This window comes from Puma concolor, chromosome F2, assembly GCF_028749965.1.
Source record: "Puma concolor isolate L17-30 chromosome F2, mPumCon1.1.hap2, whole genome shotgun sequence".
NCBI classification, from domain to species: domain Eukaryota; kingdom Metazoa; phylum Chordata; class Mammalia; order Carnivora; family Felidae; genus Puma; species Puma concolor.
In genome coordinates this window covers 46,501,522-46,526,757 of record NC_141684.1, presented here as the reverse complement: position 1 = coordinate 46,526,757, position 25,236 = coordinate 46,501,522, and the positions used below count along the sequence as shown (strand labels likewise).

The 25,236-nt window shown below is 36.6% G+C and overlaps 1 protein-coding gene across 1 annotated transcript; it reads right to left on the bottom strand.

The window, feature by feature from the left end:
• Window positions 1–1,011: 1,011 nt before the first annotated feature.
• CALB1 (calbindin 1) lies at window positions 1,012–24,635 on the bottom strand. The gene is made up of 11 exons (XM_025922712.2): window positions 24,329–24,635; window positions 23,715–23,791; window positions 19,427–19,501; window positions 9,984–10,067; window positions 9,813–9,869; window positions 6,547–6,624; window positions 4,260–4,315; window positions 4,137–4,176; window positions 3,955–4,008; window positions 3,035–3,106; window positions 1,012–2,704 (listed from the first exon to the last, which is right to left on the bottom strand). The coding sequence occupies exons 1-11, from the start codon at window positions 24,405–24,407 to the stop codon at window positions 2,591–2,593; spliced, it is 786 nt and encodes a 261-aa protein (XP_025778497.1). The 5' UTR covers window positions 24,408–24,635; the 3' UTR covers window positions 1,012–2,590.
• Window positions 24,636–25,236: the final 601 nt, after the last annotated feature.

The window sequence follows — 25,236 nt, the reverse complement described above, 5'->3', positions numbered from 1 at the left end:
GTTTTTTCATAATTGGTTGTTAAGGAATCTTTCCATGCATGAGGGATGGAAGGTATTCTAACACATCGTCGTCTGTATACCTTTTGCACATGGGTTGATAATGTACCTGGAATGAATTTTGTTTGTAATCTGAGGGAGGTGTGCATAAGCTACCTTACATCTGCCCTGTCAGATTCCTTTACTCTCTTCCGTTTTCTGCTCCAGGAGGCAGGCCCATTACTTAGAAGGAAGTGTGACTGATTTAGCTGAGCTATAAGAATTTCTTTCCCTGATAGAGCTCAGGAGTTCAAGTTCACCATGATAGGCCAAGTGCTAGATTCATGACCACTATTCCTATGGGCTTTCTAGGAAGTGACCCCAGATATCAGACTTTTATCGCTGTTGTTTTCCTTTTAAAAAAATTATATGTATTTATTTTTGAGAGAGAGGAAGAGAGAGAGCGTGAGTAGGGGAGGGGCAGAGAGAGAGGGGGACACAGAATCCAAAGCAGGCTCCAGGCTCTGAGCTGTCAGCACAGAGCCTGATGTGGGTCTCAAACTCACAAACAGTGACATCATGACCTGAGCTGAAGTCTGACGCTTAACCGACTGAGCCACCCAGGCACCCCTTATTTTCTTTTTCAATACTACAATGGTAAGAGTGCCAAGCCTGCCCTCATTTTGGTATATACTTTGTAATTAACAGCTATTTTCATCTGTCATGAACAGATGAATGTAAGAAATTCTGTATATTCCTATTCCTTTGGAAAAAATCTTTCACAAAGAACTATTTGATTATGTCAGTTGGGCAAAAAACTTCAAATATTTGGATTTTTTGGGATTTCTTTGTTTGTAAATCTTATTGTTGGAGGCTTCTCTTCATACGACATACAATGATTCACTGACGCAGGCAGATCTACATTTATTTAGATTTCTTAGGCCATAATAACTTGAGCATCCTACATTTCCACCTGGATTGATTACCAGTTACATGTCCACTGACTTTTTGAGGAAGAAGCAAAAATACAAGCAATGAGTTATTTTCCTCTTTATTCTTAGTCGTTAAATTCAACCTAAGGTCAGTGCTTCCATTTACACACTAGAAGCAAAGCCAATCTAATACATCATTTTGATAAATTTTATTTTTTGACAGATCTATTTTCTGTTCATCCTTGAGGGAAAGAGATACCTCACTTTTATTTTGTCGTGATTTCTATGAATTGAGAAAAGTAGTGCTGAATTTATAGAATTGGGGACATTTAAACTGATCTAGAACCATTAATTCTTTGGCGGTAACTTTGTAAATTTCATAAAGACACATAACTCTTAGCTCTCTGCTTCACAATCAAAGAATCTGAAGTCACCAACCATTACATGTCAGGTGTAACCAGTATAGGATATTCTAGCTACAAATATATGAAACTGACTTGGATGTAGGTCAAAAGAACGTTTTAGAATCTCCCTTGCTAAGTATGATAAATGATTACATTAGTATTTCTCTTCAGATGTTATTTTTAACTAATTTGAAACTATTTGCAGATAGAAATAGAACTATTTTGAATGCTGATCTCAATATGAAATATATGGGATTCACAGAATACACAAGATTTTTGATGATATAACATTCAACAATCAGGGTGCTATGAATTTAACATTAAAAGTTAATTATGTAGTAAAAAATAGAGTTGTTATAGCTAGAAAAAAATATTTTCAGAGGCAGCAGATACCCTTGGTGGAAATGGACAGTCCTACATGGAAAGAAAATCCAGGAAGTATGCAAAGTAGACACCAGGATACTCGGCATATATAATTTAATCAGAGATCACACAATATGACATAAAAACAGCAGTTGACTAGAATAATTATAATTTGCAACACGTGAAAACAGTTTAGAAAATGGATTAAGGTCATACTCTCTGACAGTAGGCTTGTTGGAAATACAGATGTAGAATCAGACAGATTTATGTTTCATCTGGTGCTACTCTTCCTTGTCATCAAATTAACTTGAACCAATAGCTTGGTATGGATTCAAGCAGTAGACGTGTTGTTGATTAATTAACTAAGTCTTGTCTAGTGAGACTGTTAACCTCATAGAGCCACAAATAACTAACTATTGATTGATATTTTGGTATTTTAGATGCAAAAGCACATTCCTCCTAATAATGGGAAATACAGCTTAAGACTATGTTGTGGGACAGACCTATGATTGTCTGAAGCGGTAACTTGTTAGGTATAATTCTCCTATTCAGTGACAAATGTGCATTTACACATCAGAGACTAGAATTTTAGAGATTAATCCTAGTGGAATTTTTAGGGAAATCATGTCCAACTATATTTGTGACAGCAAGAATGTGTTCAGTTATTTTTTGTTCCCAGTTGGGTGTATTGGCTGGCCTGAGCCTAAGACGTTCTTTTCCAATCATGTAGTTACAAAAACTGTACATTACAAACAGTGTAGAAACAAGCTGAAAAGAAAGTGCCACACATCCTGGGTAATTAGCTATATGCAGTTAAATTTACAGATATAAAAGAAAATACAGCCTACTCCCTTATAGTGCACAGTTATTTTTTAGATACAATGTATCGCTAGTAAGTGGTCATGGTCATTAACTCTAGTTGTCTCCAGCACAGAGAATGAGAGCAAGATCCGTTCGGTACAGCTTTCCTCCATCTGATAAAGCCATTATGCTCTTCTTGTATGTTGGAATATTATTAATATCCAGGTCCTGTATAGAACATAGATGGCATTGTTATCCAGTTAAATATGGAAGTTAATTAACCACTGTCAAGTGATAAAACATAGGATGAAAACTGCTTGCTACATCAATCCATTAAGAGCTGGATTGAAATCTTACACTAAAGTGAATAATCACAAGGTTGTTTTAAAATATATTTATCACACTTACGCTGATTTAGGCCAGTGCCAAACCAGGTTAAGAATTGAATTCTACTGCTGTTGCTGTATAAATCTTTAAAGTAGACTTCCAAAAATGGATGTGTGGTGGATGGATCCTTATAGTCTGCCTAAAAAGTAAGTGGCATGGTAACAAAATTACCTGTTTATTCTTCTCACACAGATCCTTCAGTAGAGCATCCAGTTCATTTTCATCTATGTACCCATTGCCGTCCTGAGGGAGCAGAAAAAAGCCAGTTTACAACCAACTGAACAATAATGGGGGATGTAATAAACAGAAACAATCGAAATCCTCAGAAATCTCACTGGCAGATATTCCAATGTCTTCATGTCCGACCCTCAAGATGCTTAATTGCTCCCGAGGTCCAAAATACATGTGAATTGCCTCTCATTCAACACCTTACATTTATAAAACGCTTTGAACTTTTCAAAGCACTTTCAGATTTAATATTTCATCTTATGTTAACAATATCACCTCCTGTTGAAGTAATTAAGTGGTCATAAATACGTTCATGTGAATGAGGACCCTGAGGCCTGGGGAGGCTATGTGACTAGCCTGATGTCACAGCAGGTAGTGACAGAGCTATGCTAGAGCCCAAGAGGTCAGATTTGGTCCAGAAGTAGAGAAATTAGAAGAAAATAAAGGACGTCAACTATTGACATTACTAACAAACTTTCCTCACGTGCATGATGTTACCATCTATCACATGGTGGGGAGGATTTTGCTGGATGTTTTCAACTAACTTAATCCTCATTCCACCCTGTAAAGTGGGTATTATTATCTCCTGTTTACAAATGAGGAAACTGAGGTTCAGAGGAGTTTGGTGTCTTATTTAAAGCCGCAAAATAGATAAATTACAGCATGAGATTGGAATCAAGATTCGTCTGATTGGGACATACCATAATACATTTCCTGTGACAAGAATGAATTGGCTGAGTAATTTTAATAGCTCCTTTTACTTTTAATATGGACCTTTAGTTTGAGAGATTTTTTTTTCACTGAAGTGAGCATTTTCCAAACTCTCCTAAACAATCAAATTATAGATAAAAATGAACTTTTACCTGATCATATAACTCAAAAGCTTTATTGAACTCTTTCCCACACATTTTGACTCCCTGGGTGATAGAGAAGAGAGAAAAGGTTAAAATGCTACTATTGTATTTCATTGTGTTTCCCTTGGCAAATCCCCCACAGTCTAACTTTCCAAGGAAAATAATATTTACAGTAGGGAAAAGAGAAATACCTGAAATTTCAGAAGAAAATTCTCCTGTACTGGTAGTAACCTTTTGAGAGAGAAATATTAATAGATGAGATTTTCCGGACAAGGATCAACTTATTATAATATCCATGTATTTCCTAAACTCACCTGGCCATCTCAGTTAATTCCAGCTTCCCATCATTATTCGAATCAAATAATTTCAGCTGAAAGACAGAATATTATTGTGGTAGCCATTGAAGAATGATTTATTGCAGGAAGGAGAAGAAAATTAAAAGTAAAGCACTGTGAGTTATCAATTACTTATACAGGCAGCAAAATTCTAGAAACTAGCTTTTATTAAGCTTTGAGTGTAAATTTTTAGTTCTGTAAGTTGGGTCAATTGCCAGAGTATCTCAGGACAATGTAGAATTGTCAAACAGAGCAATAGTGATCTTAGCTAGATTCTAGAATACCATCATTTATTTTTCTTGCAAGTATGTGTATGTATCAAGATGTGAGAGAGAATGTGTCTGGCAATATATAGCACACCCTCAAACTCTCCAAAGAATGATATGAGAATAAATATTTGTTTCCTTCTTTTAGAGCATAAACTTACAGAGAGAAGCAATAGATTTCTACTGAAGAAGAATGAATACATTCTTAGAGAATAGAGTTTTTGCATCATTCTCAATTGTTTTATTTACCCTCGGATACTAGCTACCTCCTCATTGCACTTACATGTACATCATACACCAAGACATGTCCAGATATATAAATACACTCCTACCCTTATTCAGGAAACATTCATGTTTTTAGAAAGTAGCAACTACTGCTGTACTATATTACATGGAAGGATTATAGATGAAATGTGTTAAAATATATAAAGTTTGCACATTACACATGTGAAAAAGCAACACTATTTTGTTTTTAAAGAAAGGGATGTTATCAGGGTCATAATGGATATAGGTTTAGTGAAGTCTCTTTAGGGAGAAAAAGAAGAGTCTATGGTTTCAGATGTTCTAACATGCCTTGTAGGAGACAGATTTTTTTTCAGGGTCTGATACTGACACATTTTACACTCTATTGACCATGAGTCCTAATATTGTCAAACTGTCTACCAAGACATTGGACTTGATCACACAATTTAGTGTCCATAGGGGAATATTTCTCAACATATGTATTTAAATTTTAATTAGTTCTTGATTAATTTGCCTCTCAGATTTGAACTGGTTTATGACATTGAATCAGATACGCCAGGCCAATCCAACAGGGGGGAAACTCCCATCTGAGTGGTTTTTAAAAGACTGCTTCAAATTTCCACCTGGAAGGAGTCTTTACTTTAAATAGACATCCCATAAGACTGGCACAAAACAGAAAACTGATAAATGTAGGTTATTGTCCATTTCCAGAAGTTATTCAGATCTGTCCACTGTGACACATTTGTATGCTAATGCTATGACAAGTAGATAGAAAAGGATACTTCCTTGCAATGAAAATTTTTAATCGTTTTGAAATTAAAGATTAGTCTCACTCCATAATCTCACTGTATAGTGAATAAGACAACAGTAAAGTTCTAGTGTTTTTCTTTTCCCTACATCAAAGTAGGTGGATGGGCTGAAAGTAAGCCTCCGTTACATCAAATATAATCAAACCTTTTATAAGATGACTTTCCAGGGTAACTAAAAAGTCTAACCCCTTTATCAACCTAATATAACATAATTTTTATAATATACACTTATATTTTATGGGTTTTTATTTTAAACCTGTAAGAGTTTACTGTACGTTTACAGTACTTAAAGCACATATATGTACTGATATGGATAATTTAAAATTTTGCCTGAATTTCAAAAACTAATTAAAATGTTTCCAAAATAGTGGTCCATAGTTTAATCAGTTTGGCAAAGAATTTTCTTCATAGTCTTAATTCTGTGAGTCAAAATGAAGAAACTACCCATTTGAAATTAATGACCTTCATGGGCTGGATTATTCTACCTAGAACTTCATAAATGTGTTCATTCCTAAATCATTAAGGGCTTATGTGTTAAGCAAGTTTCTTGGCTCTATTATCAATATTCTATAAGAGGTCTTGGTTATACTATTTATCATAGCATCAGGCTCAGGGTACATTTGGAATGCCTCACTCAAAGTTTGGTGATATAGTTACACTGGCTTTGTAAGAAAAATGATGTTTTATAGATAAAAATTACCCAGTTCCACAAGAAAAGAAATACTCGTGTTGATTACTTATGTTAAAGCCAATGATAAGAGCTCTCACTCAGCCTCACAAGGTGTAAACTTCCTGAAGTATTTCACTTTTCAAGTGAAATGATACCTGTGTGCAAGTGATGACCATACCATGGTTTATTTCATGTATCCTCCATAGCCTTGGGAATTAACAAGAACATAGTAATATTTCACAGGCCCTGGGCTACAGTCTCTCCAAGATCAGTCTTACCATCAGGTCTGTATACTCAGCTAGTTTTGTATCATCAACAGTCTTGTTTGCTTTTTCCAGCAGGTCCTTTAGAAAGTTCTGTTAAGACAAAGAACGCTCAGATAAATGTCATCAGTAAACCACAGTCTGCTTTCATTTCAGGCTGCCCTGAAACGGAACATCCCAAGAATGCAAAGAAGGCCTCTTTTTGAGGGTAGAGCTGGGCGAGGAGAAGACCTTAGAAGGGACATTATTCTACACGGTTCACGTGGCATTCCAATGATGCCGCTGCCTTTGACAGGTACATCTGCCTTATGTGTTGTAGTCTGTGTTGCACTGCTTTTGTGACTTCAGTTAAATGAGTATCTGGGTTGTGCACCGTGTAGGAATCTGAGTACAAGCTTGTACACCAACCAGCCCAATGGATGCATTTCTACATAATGTTATCTTCACAAAGGCGCGTATGACTTTTCTAAGAAACACAAGGGCCCCTCTCTATGCCTTTGTAATGGGAGTCAAAATTCTTAGTGAGCCAGATGGAGAACTACCTCTAATTTCTAGTGGATTTTCTTCCCTTGCAAGCTGCATTTTCACATCAGCTTTTGACTACTAGGAAGCTTGTTTCACTGAAGGGCCAGTCAGTTAACTTTTAGGCTTGATGCTGTCCCAAGCACCTTGGAGAGAATGCTTCAGCTGGCTGTTCAGACTAAAACAGCTGGCCACAGATGATATTATCTAATCCTTGAAGGATATATGAATCATATTAAAATAGAGATTATTGTGGGAAGGATGAAAAAAGATGATTATTAATTTGACAGTTGGAGTTTAGGAGTGAGTTTACTTTAAAAAAAAAAAAGAAATAAAAAGCTTTATGAAAGCCACATAAAAGTGTTAGCACTCAGGCATATGATAATCATTTTGTCTAGTGCTGTTCATTTGCAACTTCTTTATTATTTTCAGAAAATGAATTAAAGCAGTTATGGAAAACTGAGCAAATACTATGCTTGGATATTATTGAAGGATTGGGTATCTTTGGTTCTGTAGTGGTTTTTCTGTTTCCCAAATGTACCAGTTCTGCTGGGCTGATTTAACTTCATTCTTTCTGAGAAAGGAGACCTTTTTCTTTGTTTGATTAAATTTATTTTCATTTCAAGCATTGCACTTCAAAGCCAAAGTGAAGCATGGAAAATTCAAAGTTATCTATTGGGGGTGAATTTTATTTTTGAGCCTTATGAGCCTTTTGTCAGAGATTAATTGGGTTAAAAAGCCTCATCAGAGACTAAAATGGTGGTCACAAAAATAGCCTGGGAGAAACCTCGGGACGCTGAGATTCAAAGTCGTGTCTGAGAGCAAGTGATGTTTTACTCTATTATGGATCTTAAAATTAGCTTTCTTGAAAGATCCATTAAAAAAGAATGCCAACTTATCTTTAAAATTCCCCAGAGAGGAGGACTTCTATTTAGAATCTCTTTCTGAGAATAAAATGTAGAACAAAGAAGGTCAGTATTGGAAATGAGCTAAGGTTTTCATTATGAACTTAAAAACGATTATTTTTTTGGTCCTGTAGAATAAAAACATAAGTTTAATTGTCACCTTGTGAGCTCTAGATTGTTGTGTTGGACGTTTGTGTAAAAGACCTTGTTTTCACATTTAAAATGTTTATATTTCCAAGAAGCTGCTGTTGAGTGTGTTTTAGCAATTTTACAGTGGTACAAACATCCTAGTTCCATCTCTAAAACTGAATGTGAATGGGGCCTCTGGGTGGCTCAGTCCGTTAAGCGTCTCTTGATTTTGGCTCAGGTCATGGTCTCACGGTTTGTGAGTTCGAGCCCCATGTCGGGCTCTGTGCTGTCCTTGTGGAACCTGCTTGGAATTCTCTCTCTCTGCCCCTCCTCCCATCTCAGAATAAACAAAAATAAAAAACTTTAAAAAAAAGAACTGTATGTGACTTAAACCCTGTTAAACCATGATGAGGAAATGGTATTTGATATTCCTATCTCCACACAGGACGACAGGAGAGGTAGCTCTTGATGCCTGAAGCTTGGAAGTATGTGGCGTTGTGGGGGAGAAAAAACATCATTAACATTGTCAGATCGTCTAGATTCTTTTCATAAGCAGCTAGGTAACTTTGAAAAATTATCCAGTCTCTGTAAATTTCACCTTCTCTGCGTGGTGGGAATGATAATACCTGCCTTGCAAGTTTTCTGTGAGGATTAAATGTCAAAATTCATTTCAAGTGCCTAGTACTCTACCAGCCACATAGTACTGAGCACCACATAGGTGCTCAGTAAGTATCAATTTGCCTCCCTTTTAGTTATTCTGTTTCCTGCAGATAGACAAAATAGGGTCTTCTGGACTGAGAAGTCTTGGAGACGATTTGAGGAAGTGAGAGAAAGATGTTGCCATACTTCTGAAAGACTAGTAAATTACTGAGTTCGTGAATAATGTATTTTATTGTGCCTTGTGAATGTCACAAAATCTTTCATGCACAGAATTTTACTTGAGCTTCACGATAAATCTGAGAGGAAGGTATTATTACCCCCATTTGAAAGATGAAAAATCAGACAAAATAACTTGATTTCTAGACCACTTTGCCTTCTCCTTTGTATCTTCTTCCTCCCCCACCAGCTCCTCTGTACGTTTGTGAGAGGTAAGTTCCTAAATTCACTTTCAAAGTTGCAACTTTTCAGAAGTGGGATCGTGCGAGGACTCTGTCGTTCTTGTTGAGAGGCAGAAGGTGGTATGGACTGTCGAGGGAACTTGGAGGCAGAGAAGTCTGGGTTTAAACACTGCAGCCCCGTGTCTTCATTCAGTGTCGCCTTAGCGCATCACTAAACTTCTCTTTATCTCTTTCCTCAGGAGCGTAGTACTAACTTCAGAACTCAGGTGGAGATTAGGTAAAAGAATGTGCAATAGTCGTTTCTCTTTCTCTTGAGAGAGAAATCTCTTTATATTAGTTGTTTAATTTGTAAAATAAAATGGCAAATTTCAATGAAAAGGAGTGTCTTCTTTGGCTTAGTATCCTGTTATATCTTGTCTATCTAGTATAACAATTTGTTTGCACCACAGAAAGTGCTAATTTCTTTTGCATTGCTGAACAGAACTGAAGACGTACTTGAAGTCTCTTGTTTCATCTGGTACTTCATTAACAATGTGGAAGAGTGGGGGAAAGTGTGCCGTTGCTCAACAGTTAGTTGCTTTCGTGAGAGGCTTTTTAAAATGTTACAGAGTTCATAACTGTATTTAAAAGGAAAAAGAAAGCCTAGCACACGTATTTATTTGCTTACCTTAAGCTCCTCCGTTTCTATGAAGCCACTGTGATCAGTATCATACTTTCTCCATGTCTGTAAGTAATTTGGGATAAGGAAAACCAAACACATTAAAAAAAAAAAAGCCACCGTTTTCCTGCGTTAAGTAGCTTTCTGAAGACCTCCCTCATTGACAGGGCTCTGTTTTACCTTCATGAATTCCTCACAGGACTTCAGCTGCTGGCATCGGAAGAGCAGCAGGAAGTTCTCTTCTGTCGGTAACACGTGAGCCAACTGAAAAAGTTGTGAAAAGTTGTTGTAAAGAAAGCAAGCCTCTGTCATTACTTCCTGCTTAGTTCTTTTTGAACATATTTATTCGAAGCAGTTTTATTGCTTAGAAAGCCGGGAGAGGAAAAACGTTAGGAATGACCTTCCCTTGCTGATACTTTGTTCCTACACAGAGCCGGTGTCTTTTCCAATGCTTGGGTGGCCTTGCCTGTCTGGATGGCTGGCTGGTCCGTGTGCGCCCAGAAAGCTCAGATAGGACTGGTTGGACCACTCCTCATCTGAGCAGATTCATCCCGGCCTTCACCTCTTCTGTGACACAGAGCAGTCTTGTTCCTCTCAGGGCGCATATAATGTGGGGTACATACATGTCAATGTGGGGACGTACGTGTCATGTAGAAGGAAAGAAACTATGAGAAATGTGAATGTAGTGGAAAGGAAGAAAGGGAAGCAATGAATTCCCGGGTCTGAGGAGAAAGCCTAGAGATGCGAGGAAGATACACTAAAGATACTTGTAAGGCAGTGGAAAGAGAGGTGGGAAGACAACTCAAGATGAACAGTGGAACTAAACAGAAAGAGGGAAAATCTGTTCTTAAACTGTTGGTTTCATCCAAGAGGGTGCCCACTGTTGGAATCCAGGGCCCGGGTTTATGATCTCCATTTCAACACTATGACCTGTCTCCTTAGATCTCATTTCATAACTTCAGTTCTCTTGCTCCCCTCCTTTTTTTTTTGGAAGATAAAAGGGCTCCAGATCCCATTTTAAGATGAATGTAATCTATCTATTGCATGCAGGGAGGGTGGGAGCTGGATTGATGGCCTCACTGCAGGCATGGGTTCTATTCTTGGCTCAGCTGCTAATTAGCTGTGGTCCCCAGCAACTCCCTCAGCCACCTCTGGAACTTAGTACTCTCATCACTACAATAAGGAATTGAAGTAGAAACCAACATCTCTTAAATGTACTGGGTTCAAAAGGACTTTGAGAATCTTGTAGAATCACTACATCTTCACCATTAAAGAATGAACCTACACAAACTATATTTCATCTGATTTCCAGAAGTTGATGATTCACTTGAAATTCAGGCATGGACGCTCATCCCTGGATTTTAGCCCAAGAACCTGTGGTATGGATCAACTTAAGTTCAGTAAAAGCTCCAAAATTTCTACTAAATTATAGGAAAGACTAGCTCCCCACCCCCTCCTTTAAAAAGTTTCATCCACTGAGGGGTATTAAAAAATAAAATTTAATAGAAAACATATCATTCCAACTTATTTGCAAGTAACCTCTGCTTTTTTATGCCCATACAATATGTCCTTTCACTTGTTTTTGGGTCTTTAAAATGATACCTCAAACCAGATCCATTCACTTTGTAGACACTACATATGGAAGTGAAACTAAGAACAGACCCAAATATCTTACTAGAATATTAATATGACTCAGTCAGAAAACGTTTCTTATTTTGAAACAAAGGTCACTAGTATAGTTGTATATTAACATAAACATTCATTTAGGGAATAGGAAATAGCAAATAGCAATTCTTCTATTTATTGGTATGTAACTTGTCAGATACCACTTTGTAGGTTGTCGGACCATCCATTCCAGGAGGGCAGAGGCCACTCTTTGTCTTCATCTGCTGAATGCCCAGTGTGTGCTCAGCCATGCTTTATGCCTGACATAAATGCTTGTGGATTGGTTGATAATTTCACTTCATTAAAAATGCCTACTTAGCATGACTTATAGTATTCGTTTTTACGGTCTCCATTGTAATTTTCTATATTGCTTGTATTTTAATAACTCAGTATTTTGAACACAAAATAATTTTTCTGAAAAAATTACACTTATTAAAATCCTCCAAATTCATGAAAACAGAAAAAAAATAAAAGAGTGAACTAGCAAGCAATTACAAAATGTAAAATAAGGGAGAATCTTAACCATCTTTGTTTTGAAAATTAAAGTTCATATAACTTGCATTAAGTTTAGACGTCTCTAGAATGTCAAATGTAGAGATGGTAAAAATTGTTCTCCATATCTAGTATAAATGTATGTTTCTTTTGCCATGACATTTTGGTCCTACTTGGTTTCATTATTTAAAAAAATATAGATTGAAACTACATATGACATATTCAACCTATTAGTTTGAACTATTAATGTTAAACTGAATATAGAGCCATCCCATTTTATAGACATTAAAAAGGAGTCTTAAACATGTAAATGATTATAATAAGACATTACTATAAGCTAGCCATTAAAAGAGACACAATGAGGTGAGCCTGGGTAGCTCGATCAGTTAAGAGTCCGACTTCGGCTCAGGTCATGATCTTAAGGTGCATGGTTTGAACCCTACATCAGGCTCTATGCTGACAGCTCAGAGCCTGGAGTCTGTTTTGGATTCTGTGTCTTCCTCTTTCTCTGTCCCTCCCCCACTTGTTCTCTCTCTCTCTCTCTCTCTCTCTCTCTTTCTCTTTCTCTCTCTCTCTCTCTCTCAAAAATAAACATTAAAAAAGTTATAAAACAGATTGACACCGGAATAAATGTGAATAGGATGTAGGTATAGTGAACACAAAGAAATCCTCTTTTTTTAAAGGTGTGTTTCACAATGTAATGGTCCTGCTATTGATGTTTCCATCAACACACTGTGCATCAATGTTCAAATTTCAGAGCTGGGTGCAGAAGCTCTCCAACTCTGGTGTCTAAGAGCGTATCTACAAAGTGTGAGAGGTCTTTTATTGAAGGTGTCAAGTAAGGCTGCTTTATTCTCAGATTTGCTAAGTCTCTGCGGTCTGTGCAAGTATTCGGTACTGCCTGTTCCAAGGTTTTTGCTAATTTCTTAATTCTTGGGCTACCTGCCTGCTTTTTTATGAACTCTCAAAACTCTGTTGTGGGTTGGAAAAGAGAGCAAAGAATAATTGAAGGGGAACGAATAGAAGGCAGACAGTTGTGACCAGAAACCCTCAGAGCTTCAGTTGTGAGAACTGGTTACTTGTCACTGAGAGTTGGGAAGGAAAAGTGTATTTGCCTGTCTCTCCTAGATATAAATGCAGACTATATATGAGGATAGTGTCCGTGTCTTATTTACTGTTTCTCTGCCTAGAACCTGCAAACATTTCAGTAAATATCTTACTAAACCTATGAGTGAAGGCAATTGACTATGGTCTACTGTCAGCAAAGGCTGTATATAAATAGAGATTTCCTTTAGAGATAATTCAAACAACTTATTACTGAATTATGGATAGAGATTGGGATGGATATTGTGGTATTCCACCCAGAGCTCCCTTTAGGTCCTGACAGTGTTACTTTGAGAGAGCCTTTGGGGGTGACTTTGGGAGATTATCTAGGCTGAAGAGAACTGCCTTCCCAAGGAGACAGTGTCCCAAGAGTGATCCACGTGGAGATAAAAAACAAAACAAGGGGCGCCTGGGTGGCGCAGTCGGTTTCAGCGTCCGACTTCAGCCAGGTCACGATCTCGCGGTCCGTGAGTTCGAGCCCCGCGTCAGGCTCTGGGCTGATGGCTCAGAGCCTGGAGCCTGTTTCCGATTCTGTGTCTCCCTCTCTCTCTGCCCCTCCCCCGTTCATGCTCTGTCTCTCTCTGTCCCAAAAATAAATTAAAAACGTTGAAAAAAAAATTTAAAAAACAAAACAAAAAACAAAACAAAACAAAAAACCACAGCCCTGTCACACAACTTGGGACTGGCCATCCCAGCTTTAGAGCCCACTGTAGCATCAGCTAAAGCCTCCGTTGAGACTGTATCACAGCCCCTAGTTTCTCTCTGCCCAGTCCTGTTCTTTTCATTTCCTTTCAATAGGTATTGGTCCCAAGAGCATTTCTGAATAAACTTCCTTAAACTGCTAATTTTCAACTTAGATCTGCTTCCCAGAGAACTGAACATGTCACAGGGTTTTTTTTTATTTTTTTATTTTTTTTACATCTTTCTTTTATTCCTAGGTATTATGTAGAACTCCTGCCTTACATTTTGAAGTAGGTTGAAAGTCCTTGCTATAGCTCATGTAGCTGTGATTCAGAACCTATTAGGCACTGCACTGGATGCTGGGGATTCATAGTCACTGCTGGTAAGAACCTTATAGGGAGGCAGATAATTTCAAACATTTTCCCTACAATTTCAGAAAAGTAGATATAGTGATAAAGGTAAGTGTTAGGTGCAAGGAGAGCACATACGAAGGGCAATTTTTACTAGAAACCTAATGCCCGAGCTAAATAAGTCAAAGCACATATGAGGCATAATTCTTAACTCTTGAAGACATTCATGGTACATGTTAACCTCCTTCAGCACATATTAACAAAGCATTCACTTCTTTCATTTGGGAACCAGAGAAGTATTTTTCCTAGGCAATTAAGTGACTCCAGGAAATTTGGAAGGCAAATAATCTTATATAAATTTAAGACAAGTTGAGTTTAACAATTAGAATATGAAAAATTATATAAGAAGTGGGAAAAAGGGTTGGCATTCAGAAGAATGGTGTAGATTTTTAGTTTTTTTTTTTTTTAAATATATTCTAGCAAATATATTTATTGAGCTTTTACAGTGTGCCAGGGTTGATCCATTTGTTTGACATGCTTTATCAAATTTGATGTTGGTCCTCCTATACCATCCCTGTTTACAGACAAGGAAACAGAGGCAGAATGGATAAATGAACTGCTATCAGACAGTTTATAGTTTGAGCCAGGTTTGAAATCAGATAGTCTGACTTTCTTCACTTTTAGGTCCTCGTCTGTAACCTTCATCACCCTCCATTAAAATCTTCAATCAAAACGTTTTCCTAATCATTTAAAAACACGTAGCCAGAGGGAAGTTTTTAATCTGATTTCATTGTCCATCATTTCCCCAAATTCTGAGGTGGAAAAGTAGTCTGCCATGAAAAATTACATTCACTAGAGCTCAACTCATATGCTCAAATCCCACTGTGGAAGAAAAGAGGGAAAGTCTACAGAAGTGTCTGCTTCCCTCGGAGGGTTGTTACAGTTTTAGGATTAAAATAGCTTTTAGATCTATTTTTTTCAGTGGATGTACTGACCTGGACAAATAGAATAAAACTGGAGAGGATGGTATATTCTCACATGTTGCCCAAGGGATCAGGTGAAAAGCTTACATATTTGATATCTATCTAAGGGAAATATCTTATGCTTACTAGAAATTTCTTCTCTGGTGCTCACGTTATCTGCTGAATCATTCAGCCTTCCTGTTTTAATTATTTTAATCAGCCTTCTCTGAAATAGAGCTATTAGTCTGAATAAATTTAGAACAGTTTTTTGACTGTCATGGTATTTGTTAAGTTTTCTCAGAATTTCAGTGCTGCTGTTTTCAGTTCGTATTAGGAATCTCTTTATATTTGTGTGAATTTTAAAATCTATTTAAAGACATGAAATTTAAAAGTCCAGAGGAAAGATATCTATATATTACCCTTCATTTTAAATATTTCTAGATAGCAAAAGTGTGTTGTTGGCAAGGTCAGTGCACTTCAGGACAGAACTTTGAAAATTAATCACTATATTTTCTGATCTTTTGAGCAATGTATTTCACTTAAAGCCAAATCACTTTAGCCCATTTCCAACAGGAAAGCAGACTACCACATGAATATCATTTGGCTTACCTTGATTAGATTTTGATGAGCCCATGAATACACCTATTAAATATATAGGCAAATCTACTTTCTTTTCCATTTGAACACCAAAGTTACAGTATCTTGACACGAGTAGGTAGATTATCACATATTTTGGAAAACATGGGGTTTCCCTTTCCCGGCTAGGATTTGTGTGTTTGTGTCCCATATTATATATAGGATTTCTTAGCAAGTGATATACGTCAAGTTGAAAAAAGAAAAGATGAACTCCATTTTATACAACTTCCTAGTGACACTAGAGGGCATGTTATAAATTCAGGCATCCCCTACCCTTCCCATCCCGGTTTTCTGCATGTAATCTGCAACTTTCAACTTCTTTTTTCCAATGATTTTCAGAACCTCTCTTTACTCTCTTCACTCCTACTTAACCACCCTAGACTGAATCAACGTGCCTATGAACTCCTGCATTGAGTACTCTTTCTGTTCTCCATTCTATAATTTTCTTCTTTTCAACTAATTACCACTCCACCCCTCTTCTTACACCATGGCTGATAACTCAGATTAATGAAAAGAATTCTGAAATCCGAGTCCAATCTAGGCTTCTCTGCAGGTGTTGTCCTTCCTGCCAGTGGGACCTTGGACACATCATTTAACCTTTCTGGATTTCAGTTTCTTCATCCTTAAAATGAGGGTTTTTGGCTAGTTATTCCCAGGAGTCCCATTCAGCAAAAAATTCTGTGTCCTGGAATGTTAAGTGAGACACATAAGAATTTATTAGAAGGTTTTCTCTTATTCTGCTTCAGCTGATCTGAAAGTTTTGTCCAAATCATGTTTCAAGTGCTTTGGTCTGGTAACTTCTCTATACTTTGTGCATCCTGTTCAATTGGGCTAAACATAAAGCCTTGCCATAAGAAACCAACCTACTGATGATTGAAACTATTTTCTTTTCATGCAGAAAATTCACAGATCATTTATTAATTAAAAAAAAAAAAAGGCCAACCAGTTTAGAAGAAATTGGCTGGTTTCTGGCTGTTCCCCCATTTATTTCTTATTTTTTCCTTAACATTAGTCAAATTCTTTTGAAGTCTCAGGTTCCCCAACTATAAAAATAAACCTTCATATTGTATTTAGGCTTACTTTATTTTGTTGTGAGGATCAAATGAGAGAATGTATTTATTTAGAAATTGTATATTGTCATACTAATGTAAATTTTATTATTGTGACTGCTATAAAAGTTCCTCAATTCTTTATTTCAACCTTCCTTAACTTTATCCTCTTCTGTTAACTATCTTTTCCCACACATGCAACCTTTACTTTCTACAACAGTTTCTTTTTTTTTTTTTTTTAATTTTTTTTTCAACGTTTATTTATTTTTGGGACAGAGAGAGACAGAGCATGAACGGGGGAGGGGCAGAGAGAGAGGGAGACACAGAATCTGAAACAGGCTCCAGGCTCTGAGCCATCAGCCCAGAGCCCGACGCGGGGCTCGAACTCACGGACCGCGAGATCGTGACCTGGCCGAAGTCGGACGCTTAACCGACTGCGCCACCCAGGCGCCCCTCTACAACAGTTTCTTATCTCAAACTTCTAGAGAAATTTCTTTCCTCATACCTCCAGGACAATGCATCTGCTAGTGACCCCTGGATACTCATTCAAATAGGACTTCAAATTATAATTCTTAAGTGATTGTATCATAAATAGTAAAACCTGGATTCAAAATAGATTCTTTTAGTCCTTTAAAAAGTATAAAATGCATGTGAATTGGATCCATGCTTTTTTATAATACTGTTTAATCTACTGTAACTGAAGAAATTAAGTAAAATAAGTAGCTGCGACCATTGGAGTCTTTCAAGGTGAAATATATTAAATATAAAATGATGGTCCTTCCTCTACTGGAATGATAAAGTGTACCAAACTCTGAGATAGGCACATCTATAATTTCACTGATTTTATTTATTTATTTATTTATTTTTAAATTTCAATTTAAGTAAATAAATTTTATTTTATTTTTTTAATATATGAAATTCATTGTCAAATTGGTTTCCATACAACACCCAGTAATTTCACTGATTTTAGATTTTCCAACTAGTTTTAAATAGATTTGCCTCATATCATTTATGTTCATTTAAATGTTATTTTCTTGTCCTCAATGATTTCATACCTTGATTAGTTGGCCTCTATGTCAATCTGTAAGTCCCAGTACTGTTAATTTATCTATTTATATAGTAATGAGTTACACATAGGCAAAGGGGAATGTGTATACTCCAGGGAAATATTTTAATTACAAAGATAATAATAGTATGTCCTTCCTTAACTCCGTTTGTAGTAGCTGCTTGAAAATAAGTATTTCACACTGACATGAAAGATGTCCTATATGATCAAGTATTTGAAAACCAGGTTAATTCTCTTAATCAAAGGTAAATTATAACTACATGTTGTTGGCAGCCAGAGTACATCACAACCTAATCTATTAAGAATATTATAATAATATTATACTTTTGATATGGCATATTTTAAAATATGACCTTATTAATTTTTCTAGACAAAGCTGTCCACTCAATTTCTCTAAGAGGTTGCAGAGATAGAGTAGCTGGGATACCAGAGTTTCAAAAAGTACAAGTAAGTGAAGCAACAGCTCTTGCACAAATCTGAGAATGTGGAAGAATTGAGGCATAATCAAAGTTTTGCTTCCCTGATTCATAAAAAATATTTGTCCCCCACAGAAATAGTCATTGTCAGAAGATAAGATTTGACACCCACAGCTATACTTTTAGAGACTCAAGGGAAATCCTTACCTATAACACATCATAAAATATTCACTAACTTTGTTTACCTCTTGTGTTTTTATTAAGGTCAATTGCCAATCTAGAATAGAATTTCAGGAACCAGGATGCAGCTTTTGCCATCGTCATAGGGAATACAAATATGTCACTTTATATTTTAATAGAAAATTCTACACTAGGGGCGCCTGGGTGGCGCAGTCGGTTAAGCGTCCGACTTCAGCCAGGTCATGATCTCACGGTCCGTGAGTTCCAGCCCCGCGTCAGGCTCTGGGCTGATGGCTCGGAGCCTGGAGCCTGTTTCCGATTCTGTGTCTCCCTCTCTCTCTGCCCCTCCCCTGTTCATGCTCTGTCTCTGTCTGTCCCATAAATAAATGAAAAAAAAAATTAAAAAAAAAAAAAAAGAAAATTCTACACTATTAAATAAAAATACCATTAAACAATGCACTTGGTGTTTTATCCAAGTGAAACAGGGTAACATAATGGCATAGGTACTCATACAGAAGTCTGGGACCTGGGCTTCTAACTGTATCGATGCCAGCAAATATGCACATGACCGAAGGCAAATCATTTCACCTCTCCATATCTTGGTTTCATAATGTATTAAATTTAGGCTCTGGATTAGGCAAACTCTAGGTTCTCTTTCATTTGTGAGCATTTAAACTTTTTTTTTTTTAATTTTTAGAGAGAGTATGAGTGGGGAAGGGGGGAAGGGGGAGAGGGAGAGAGAGAATCTCAAGTGGTCTCCATGCTGAGTGTGGCGCTTGATCCCACAACTGTGAGATCATGACCTGAGCCAAAATCAAGAGTCAGACACTTAATCAACTGAGGCACCCAGGTGCCCCACATTTCTGATGTTTTTTATTTCATAGTTTTGAAAAGAAAAGAACATGTTACTTAGGCAAAATAACCCTCTCCAAATTGGTCTTGCCACATCATGTTTGAGTTGGTCGCAACTACAATAAGCTCACTTATTAAAAGTAGATCCGAAACATGCATAAGTTTCTTACCTCTACAATTCCTATTTTTCCATCCTCTCTCTGCCCATATTGATCCACAAAGGTTTTCATCTCCGGTGATAACTCCTAAAATTATATAAAAGTAGGTAAGAAGTTTATTTAAATAAAATACCAATTATGCTTGTGATGGTGTTAATGATATATGCAAAAAAAAAAAAAAAAACACCTGGAATTGAAACCATTTATAATTATGCATACCAATTAACTATTCTCATGAAAATTAAAGGCATAGCTGATACACAGTATTTACTGGTTTCAAATGAAAGGGTTACGATGATCACTTCTGATTCAATCACTGAGTTATTATCTTCTATTACTAGTTTTGAGAATATGCTATACTTTGAAAATATAGTCAGATTTATTCAGTTCATAACTGTTAGTGAATTCAAATATAATGATCACTGTTGATTACTTTAAACATTGCTTGCTTCAAGAAACGTTCTTTTATATTGCTCCAACTAATTGCCCTATAACATTGCCCTTATTTTAACATGTTTTATCCATGGAAAGTAATAATAGGTATTTTCAGTTTGGACAAGCAAAAAATGTGAATGTTGAAGAGTGACTCACATTGTCACTCTTCAGTGTTTCCAGTGTCTTCTGTGTTTCCAACATAGAAGTGGCATTTATTGATTAAATAAATTGAAAAATTAAATAAAAAAAATAAGTCAGATAAAAAAATGACTTGACCAATTTGTACTTTCATTAGAGACAGACAATACTGATGACCTTATTATAAACCATTGGTTATATGTTTTGGATCTTTGCCTCCAAGAATAACTTAGGGAGCATTTTCCAGGGTTTCCTTGTTTCCATTTTTTTCTGAGATGTTTTCTCTCCCATGTATTTTAGTATGAGAACACATGTTTAATAGTGACAAAGTGAATGCTTGGATCTCATTTGAATTATTTTTTTCTAATCTATTGCTTACATAATCTCTTCACATATTGACAGATTAGAGGGCCGTGAACTGTAAACTAGTGATCTGAATATAGAACTAGTATTCAGGAAGTTGCATTTATACCCTTGGGTCTCCAACATAGCCCATTTTAAATAGCCCTGTTGCATTAACTGAAGCCTATTTAAAATAGGTCAGCCTTTACTAATGTCCTATTCTATGTCCTTGGGAAAGTATATTAAACTCTCAGTTTTTGTTGTAACTAACAAAATGGTGGTATTATCTATCACATGAGTTTGCTTTAGGGATAGATAGGTTAATACAGTTTAAGAGTTATATTTAGGCTAAATATTATTACTATTAGTTGTTATAGAATCCTTTTTGAATTAAAGTGAATATCTTTAGTAGAACTGAGGTAGTAAATAGTAATCAAGCAACTTAATTATAATGTAGTCTTTAAAACAAAATTCTTCTGTGGATTAATTGTAACTTGCATTTATTAAATTTTATTACAGCAACAACTGTAAGAAAATGAAAGCATTTACCTCTTGGCAACAATGGGACTGTCAGTTATATTTTATGCACATACCTTAAGCAAAAACCAAAGCATTTGATTTTAAATCTTAAAATTGTATAGTACCACTAGTTTATCTAGCAGACTTTTTATTTTAATGTTTATTTATTTTTGAGAGAGAGAGAGACGGGGTGGGGGGGGGGTGGAAGGAGAGAGAGAGAGAGACAGAGCATGAGCAGGGAAGGGGCAGAGAAAGAGGAAGACACAGAATCCAAAGCAGGCTCCAGGCTCTGAGCGGTCAGCACAGAGCCTGATGCAGGGCTCAAACCCACGAACTGTGAGATCATGACCTGAGCTGAAGTTAGACGCTTAACCAATTGAGCCACCCAGGTGCCTCAACTAGCAGACTTGGCATTTAGTTTGTGAACTTCTTGGGTTGTAACTATGTCAAAAATCTATGTTTTAAACAGTGCAAAATGTAATGATGATGACAATAAAATAAAGCTTTATAAAAATTAATGCAAATTTAAAGACTAAATACTGTGTTTAGTGTAAAATGTAGTTTTCCAACATATTTTGGGTTGTTATATTTCATTAATGTTATATTCACTTATAGTTAATATCAGTGAAATGTTTAAAATTTCACATTATTAATCTGAGAAACCAAACAATGTTTCTATTAATACAATGAAATTTGTTATTCTGTGGCCAGAAATGAAAAGAAACCTGGTTTTTAAGGTTGGTTGTTATGTCCTAAAAAAAGAGAAGAAATATGTAAAGGCTTACTACAATGGGGTCAATAGTATAGTGAAATATTTGTCTAGTACATGAACCTTTCAACCTAGATCTCAATTTAGATTTTAACTATGCAAAGCCTGTATATATATATAACCCAGAAAAAATGCAATAATCAAAATATTAAGCAACTTGATATAATCTTGTACCTGTGCTCAAGTCTGTTATGTTTGGATTAATATCTAATATATAGAATTTCTAATATTCTATTAGAGACTGGACAGTAGAAAAAACTTTAAAATCTTTAGAACTGCAGCATGAAGTTATTTATTTACCAAAAAAGTGCAAATATTAAAATGAGAAGAGGAAAAGAAACATCTGAAAAACTATAGTTTCTAAGTATTTGAATTTCTAAATTGAAAATAAATCACAATGTTAAAATCATATCTAGAAAAATTAAAATACAATCATTTAGCTGCTGGGGGCATCTTACAATGCTTTAATTCAAAATTTTATGGCTAGTAACATTTTCCAATCAGATATTTTAAACATATATTTTTAAATGAGAGAAGGAATTGTTTTTGCTTTATTAGTCAAAGATATATAGAGCTGTGATAATATTACAGGAATCTATATGTGGTAATATATATAAGGAGGGGAGGGTATGGAGAGAGTATATAAAACATTTTCTATTTTATTTGATCTCATTCTATTATACTTTCAGGTTCATATAATATTAAATTGGGGTAAAACAATTCCCAGTGTGTTGATTTCGTTCATGCTTTAGCAATTGATAGTTCTGCAATACATTATAATACATTTTAGAGTCCTCTGTTAGTCTTTTGAATATGTTGTATAGAGCTGTGTATCACACAATTTTCAATTTAGATAGGAAAAAAAGGTAATTCTATTAGTTATTTATATATTTATAAGATATGTAAATAAGTATATATATATATATATATATATATATATATATATATATATATATCAGTGCTTAAGGTGTTGATCTGCTAAAGAATCACATACACCTATGTTTTCCTCTAAAGACATAAAAGATGTATCTAATCTGTAATGTAAAATCTCTTTCTAACCAGTAGTTAAAAGCCAAAGATCATTAACATCTAACTAGCCCAAATCCAACAGTCTTTGGAAATGTAGTCTTACATAAACTCCAGTACATTAGTAAAATTCTTATCCTATTTTCCTCTGCATAATCATCTCCTCTGTATTCTCAAGCTGGGTATATTTTAGTTTTATGCTGACAACATCTTTTCTTAACAGGTAAATTTATGCCCAAAAGTAAGTCATTCATAATTAGTAAGAACTGTCATTTACTTAATTACCTATTGCTTAAATCACAAATATAGCTTGTTTACAAGACCCCATTAATTGTTTCCCATCAGAATATAACTTTGCTTTTTAAAAATACATGAAATTCTTAAAATTGTTTTACTTGTTACATCTCTGACTTTTGGGTTTCTCCCTCTCAACACAAATCAATACCTTTCTTGTTAAATTCTTGCTCATTATTAGGTTGCAAGTTGTTCAACTTTGCCCCAGTGAGAAAGATCAAGACAGAACATTTTCTTATCTGTCCAACCACGTCAACAATAAGTGGCAATAGAAAAAGAGATCCATAATCTGCAGATCTGTTTCCTGACCACCAAGGGGCAGAAATGTGTTTTTACCCCCCACCTCTCATGGAGTTAAGGAGAAGTTAAAAATGACCTAATAGAACTCAATCGAAGAGGTGGTGATCTGCTAAAAGAGCTCATGCACCCACATTTTCCTTTTAAGCATTATTAAAGCACGTACAAGTATAGAATCTATATTTTAAAAGCTCTGATTTCAGATGTAAGGTTGTTGTTGTTGTTGTTGTTGTTTCCCCCTTTAGGGGATTTCTTTTTCTCTCCCTCCAACACCCCCCACCCCCTAAGCCTGATCTCATCTTCCCCCCTACACAATTGGGAAAGGCGCTTTTTCTCTCCTTTCTCAGTCAATAAATCTACATCCCCCCTGTCTACATTCCCTGGAAACCACTTGATCTCGGTGGCTCATTATGAAAACTCTAGAATATTTATATATCAAAGGTTGAAGGTCTTTTTCCTCCGTTGCAAACTTAAACCTACCAATCCAGCCTTCTTCCGTGCTTGCTGGAGCTCCTGAATCAAGTTCTGCAGCTCCTTTCCTTCCAGATAGCCACTTCCTGCAAAGACAAAGAGGCACCCAGGTATCAGACATCTCATTCTGAGTTTCATCCCCTTTCAATTTCCATGACAGCTATTGTCTGGCCACCCGCAAGGCTCTCTCTTGCCTCTACATTGATTAACCCTGAAAGGGCGGCAGCCCTGCGCTCTGAGTGTCAAAGTTTAGACCCACTAAAGGCAAAGAAGGATGGTAAGGATGTTAAGTGTAGCCATAGAAACTTTGGGGTGCAGCGTCCCCCAATCTCTTCTCGCTCTCTCACTTTTCCTCCTCGTCCCCTCCCCCTCCCCCCCCCCCCCCATTTTCTACTATTAACGTTCTTGGAGAGGAAAAAAAGTTTAAGGTTTTGGGATAACAGAAAAAAAATATATAAACTTTCAAGTTGATGGTTTGGCAGCCAGCAGGAAAGACAAGATTAGAGAGGTGGGAGAAGTAAAGAAACGAGGGATAATAGGATCAGGAGGCTTAGGGGAGGGGGAAAGGTGGAAAAGGGCAGGAACAAGGGGTCTTCAAACAGTTAAAAAGAGAAGATAATCACCATCTGCGTCGAAATGAAGCCAGATCTCGAAAAACTGTGAGGCTGTGATCAGGGATGATTGCAGGTGGGATTCTGCCATTGTACAGCCGAGTATGTGTCTGCGTGTATGCGTGTGTGTGTGTGTGCGTGTGTGCGTGTGAGTGTGTGTGTGTGTCCGTGCGAGTATGGGGTAAGCAAGAACCTCAGTGTGTGTGTGTGAAAGAGATCTGGGCTGCGGAGGAAGACGGGGGCAGGCGCTGCCGGGAGCTGTCCTCGGTGCTGCTCGGCTCAGGCGTTCCTCCGGAGTTCTCTCTCAACACCCCGCACCCAGTTCTGAGTATTTATCCTGACGGCCCGAGCTGGGCCACGCCTTCTCCTGCCTCCCATTCCTCATTCCCGCCTCTTGCTCACACAAACCTTCTTCCCCTCCCTTCCAGTTTTCTCCTCTCCTCCCAGAAAAGCTAGCTGGAGCAGGAGTTTGGGAGTGTAGGAAGCAGCAGGTGGTGGGAGATCCTTAGCTCAGAGACTGGAGGCTGAAAACAGACACATTTGCCCCCACATTCTCCTAATCCATAAAGTATGTTTATTCCTGAATGTTACAGTGAAATAACAGAGAGGGGTTTCGATTTTCAGATGCAAAAGGAAAGCTGATAAAGAATACAAGCATATAAATGATGCATGTGTGTGTGTGTGTGTGTGAATAAGAGAGAGAGAGAGAGAGAGAGAGAGAGAGAGAGAGAGAGAGAGAGAGAAGAGAGAGAGAGAAGAGAGAGATTTCTCCAAGACATTTTAGCATTTGTTTAAACAAAGTCAGGTGAAAGCTTGGCAAGTATTAAATTACTTTGATTAATGTGTACGATTAATTTATTAATATCAACCACCCTATTTTTTTGCTGGAGAGTCATCATAGGCATGTTTCTTAAAATGGT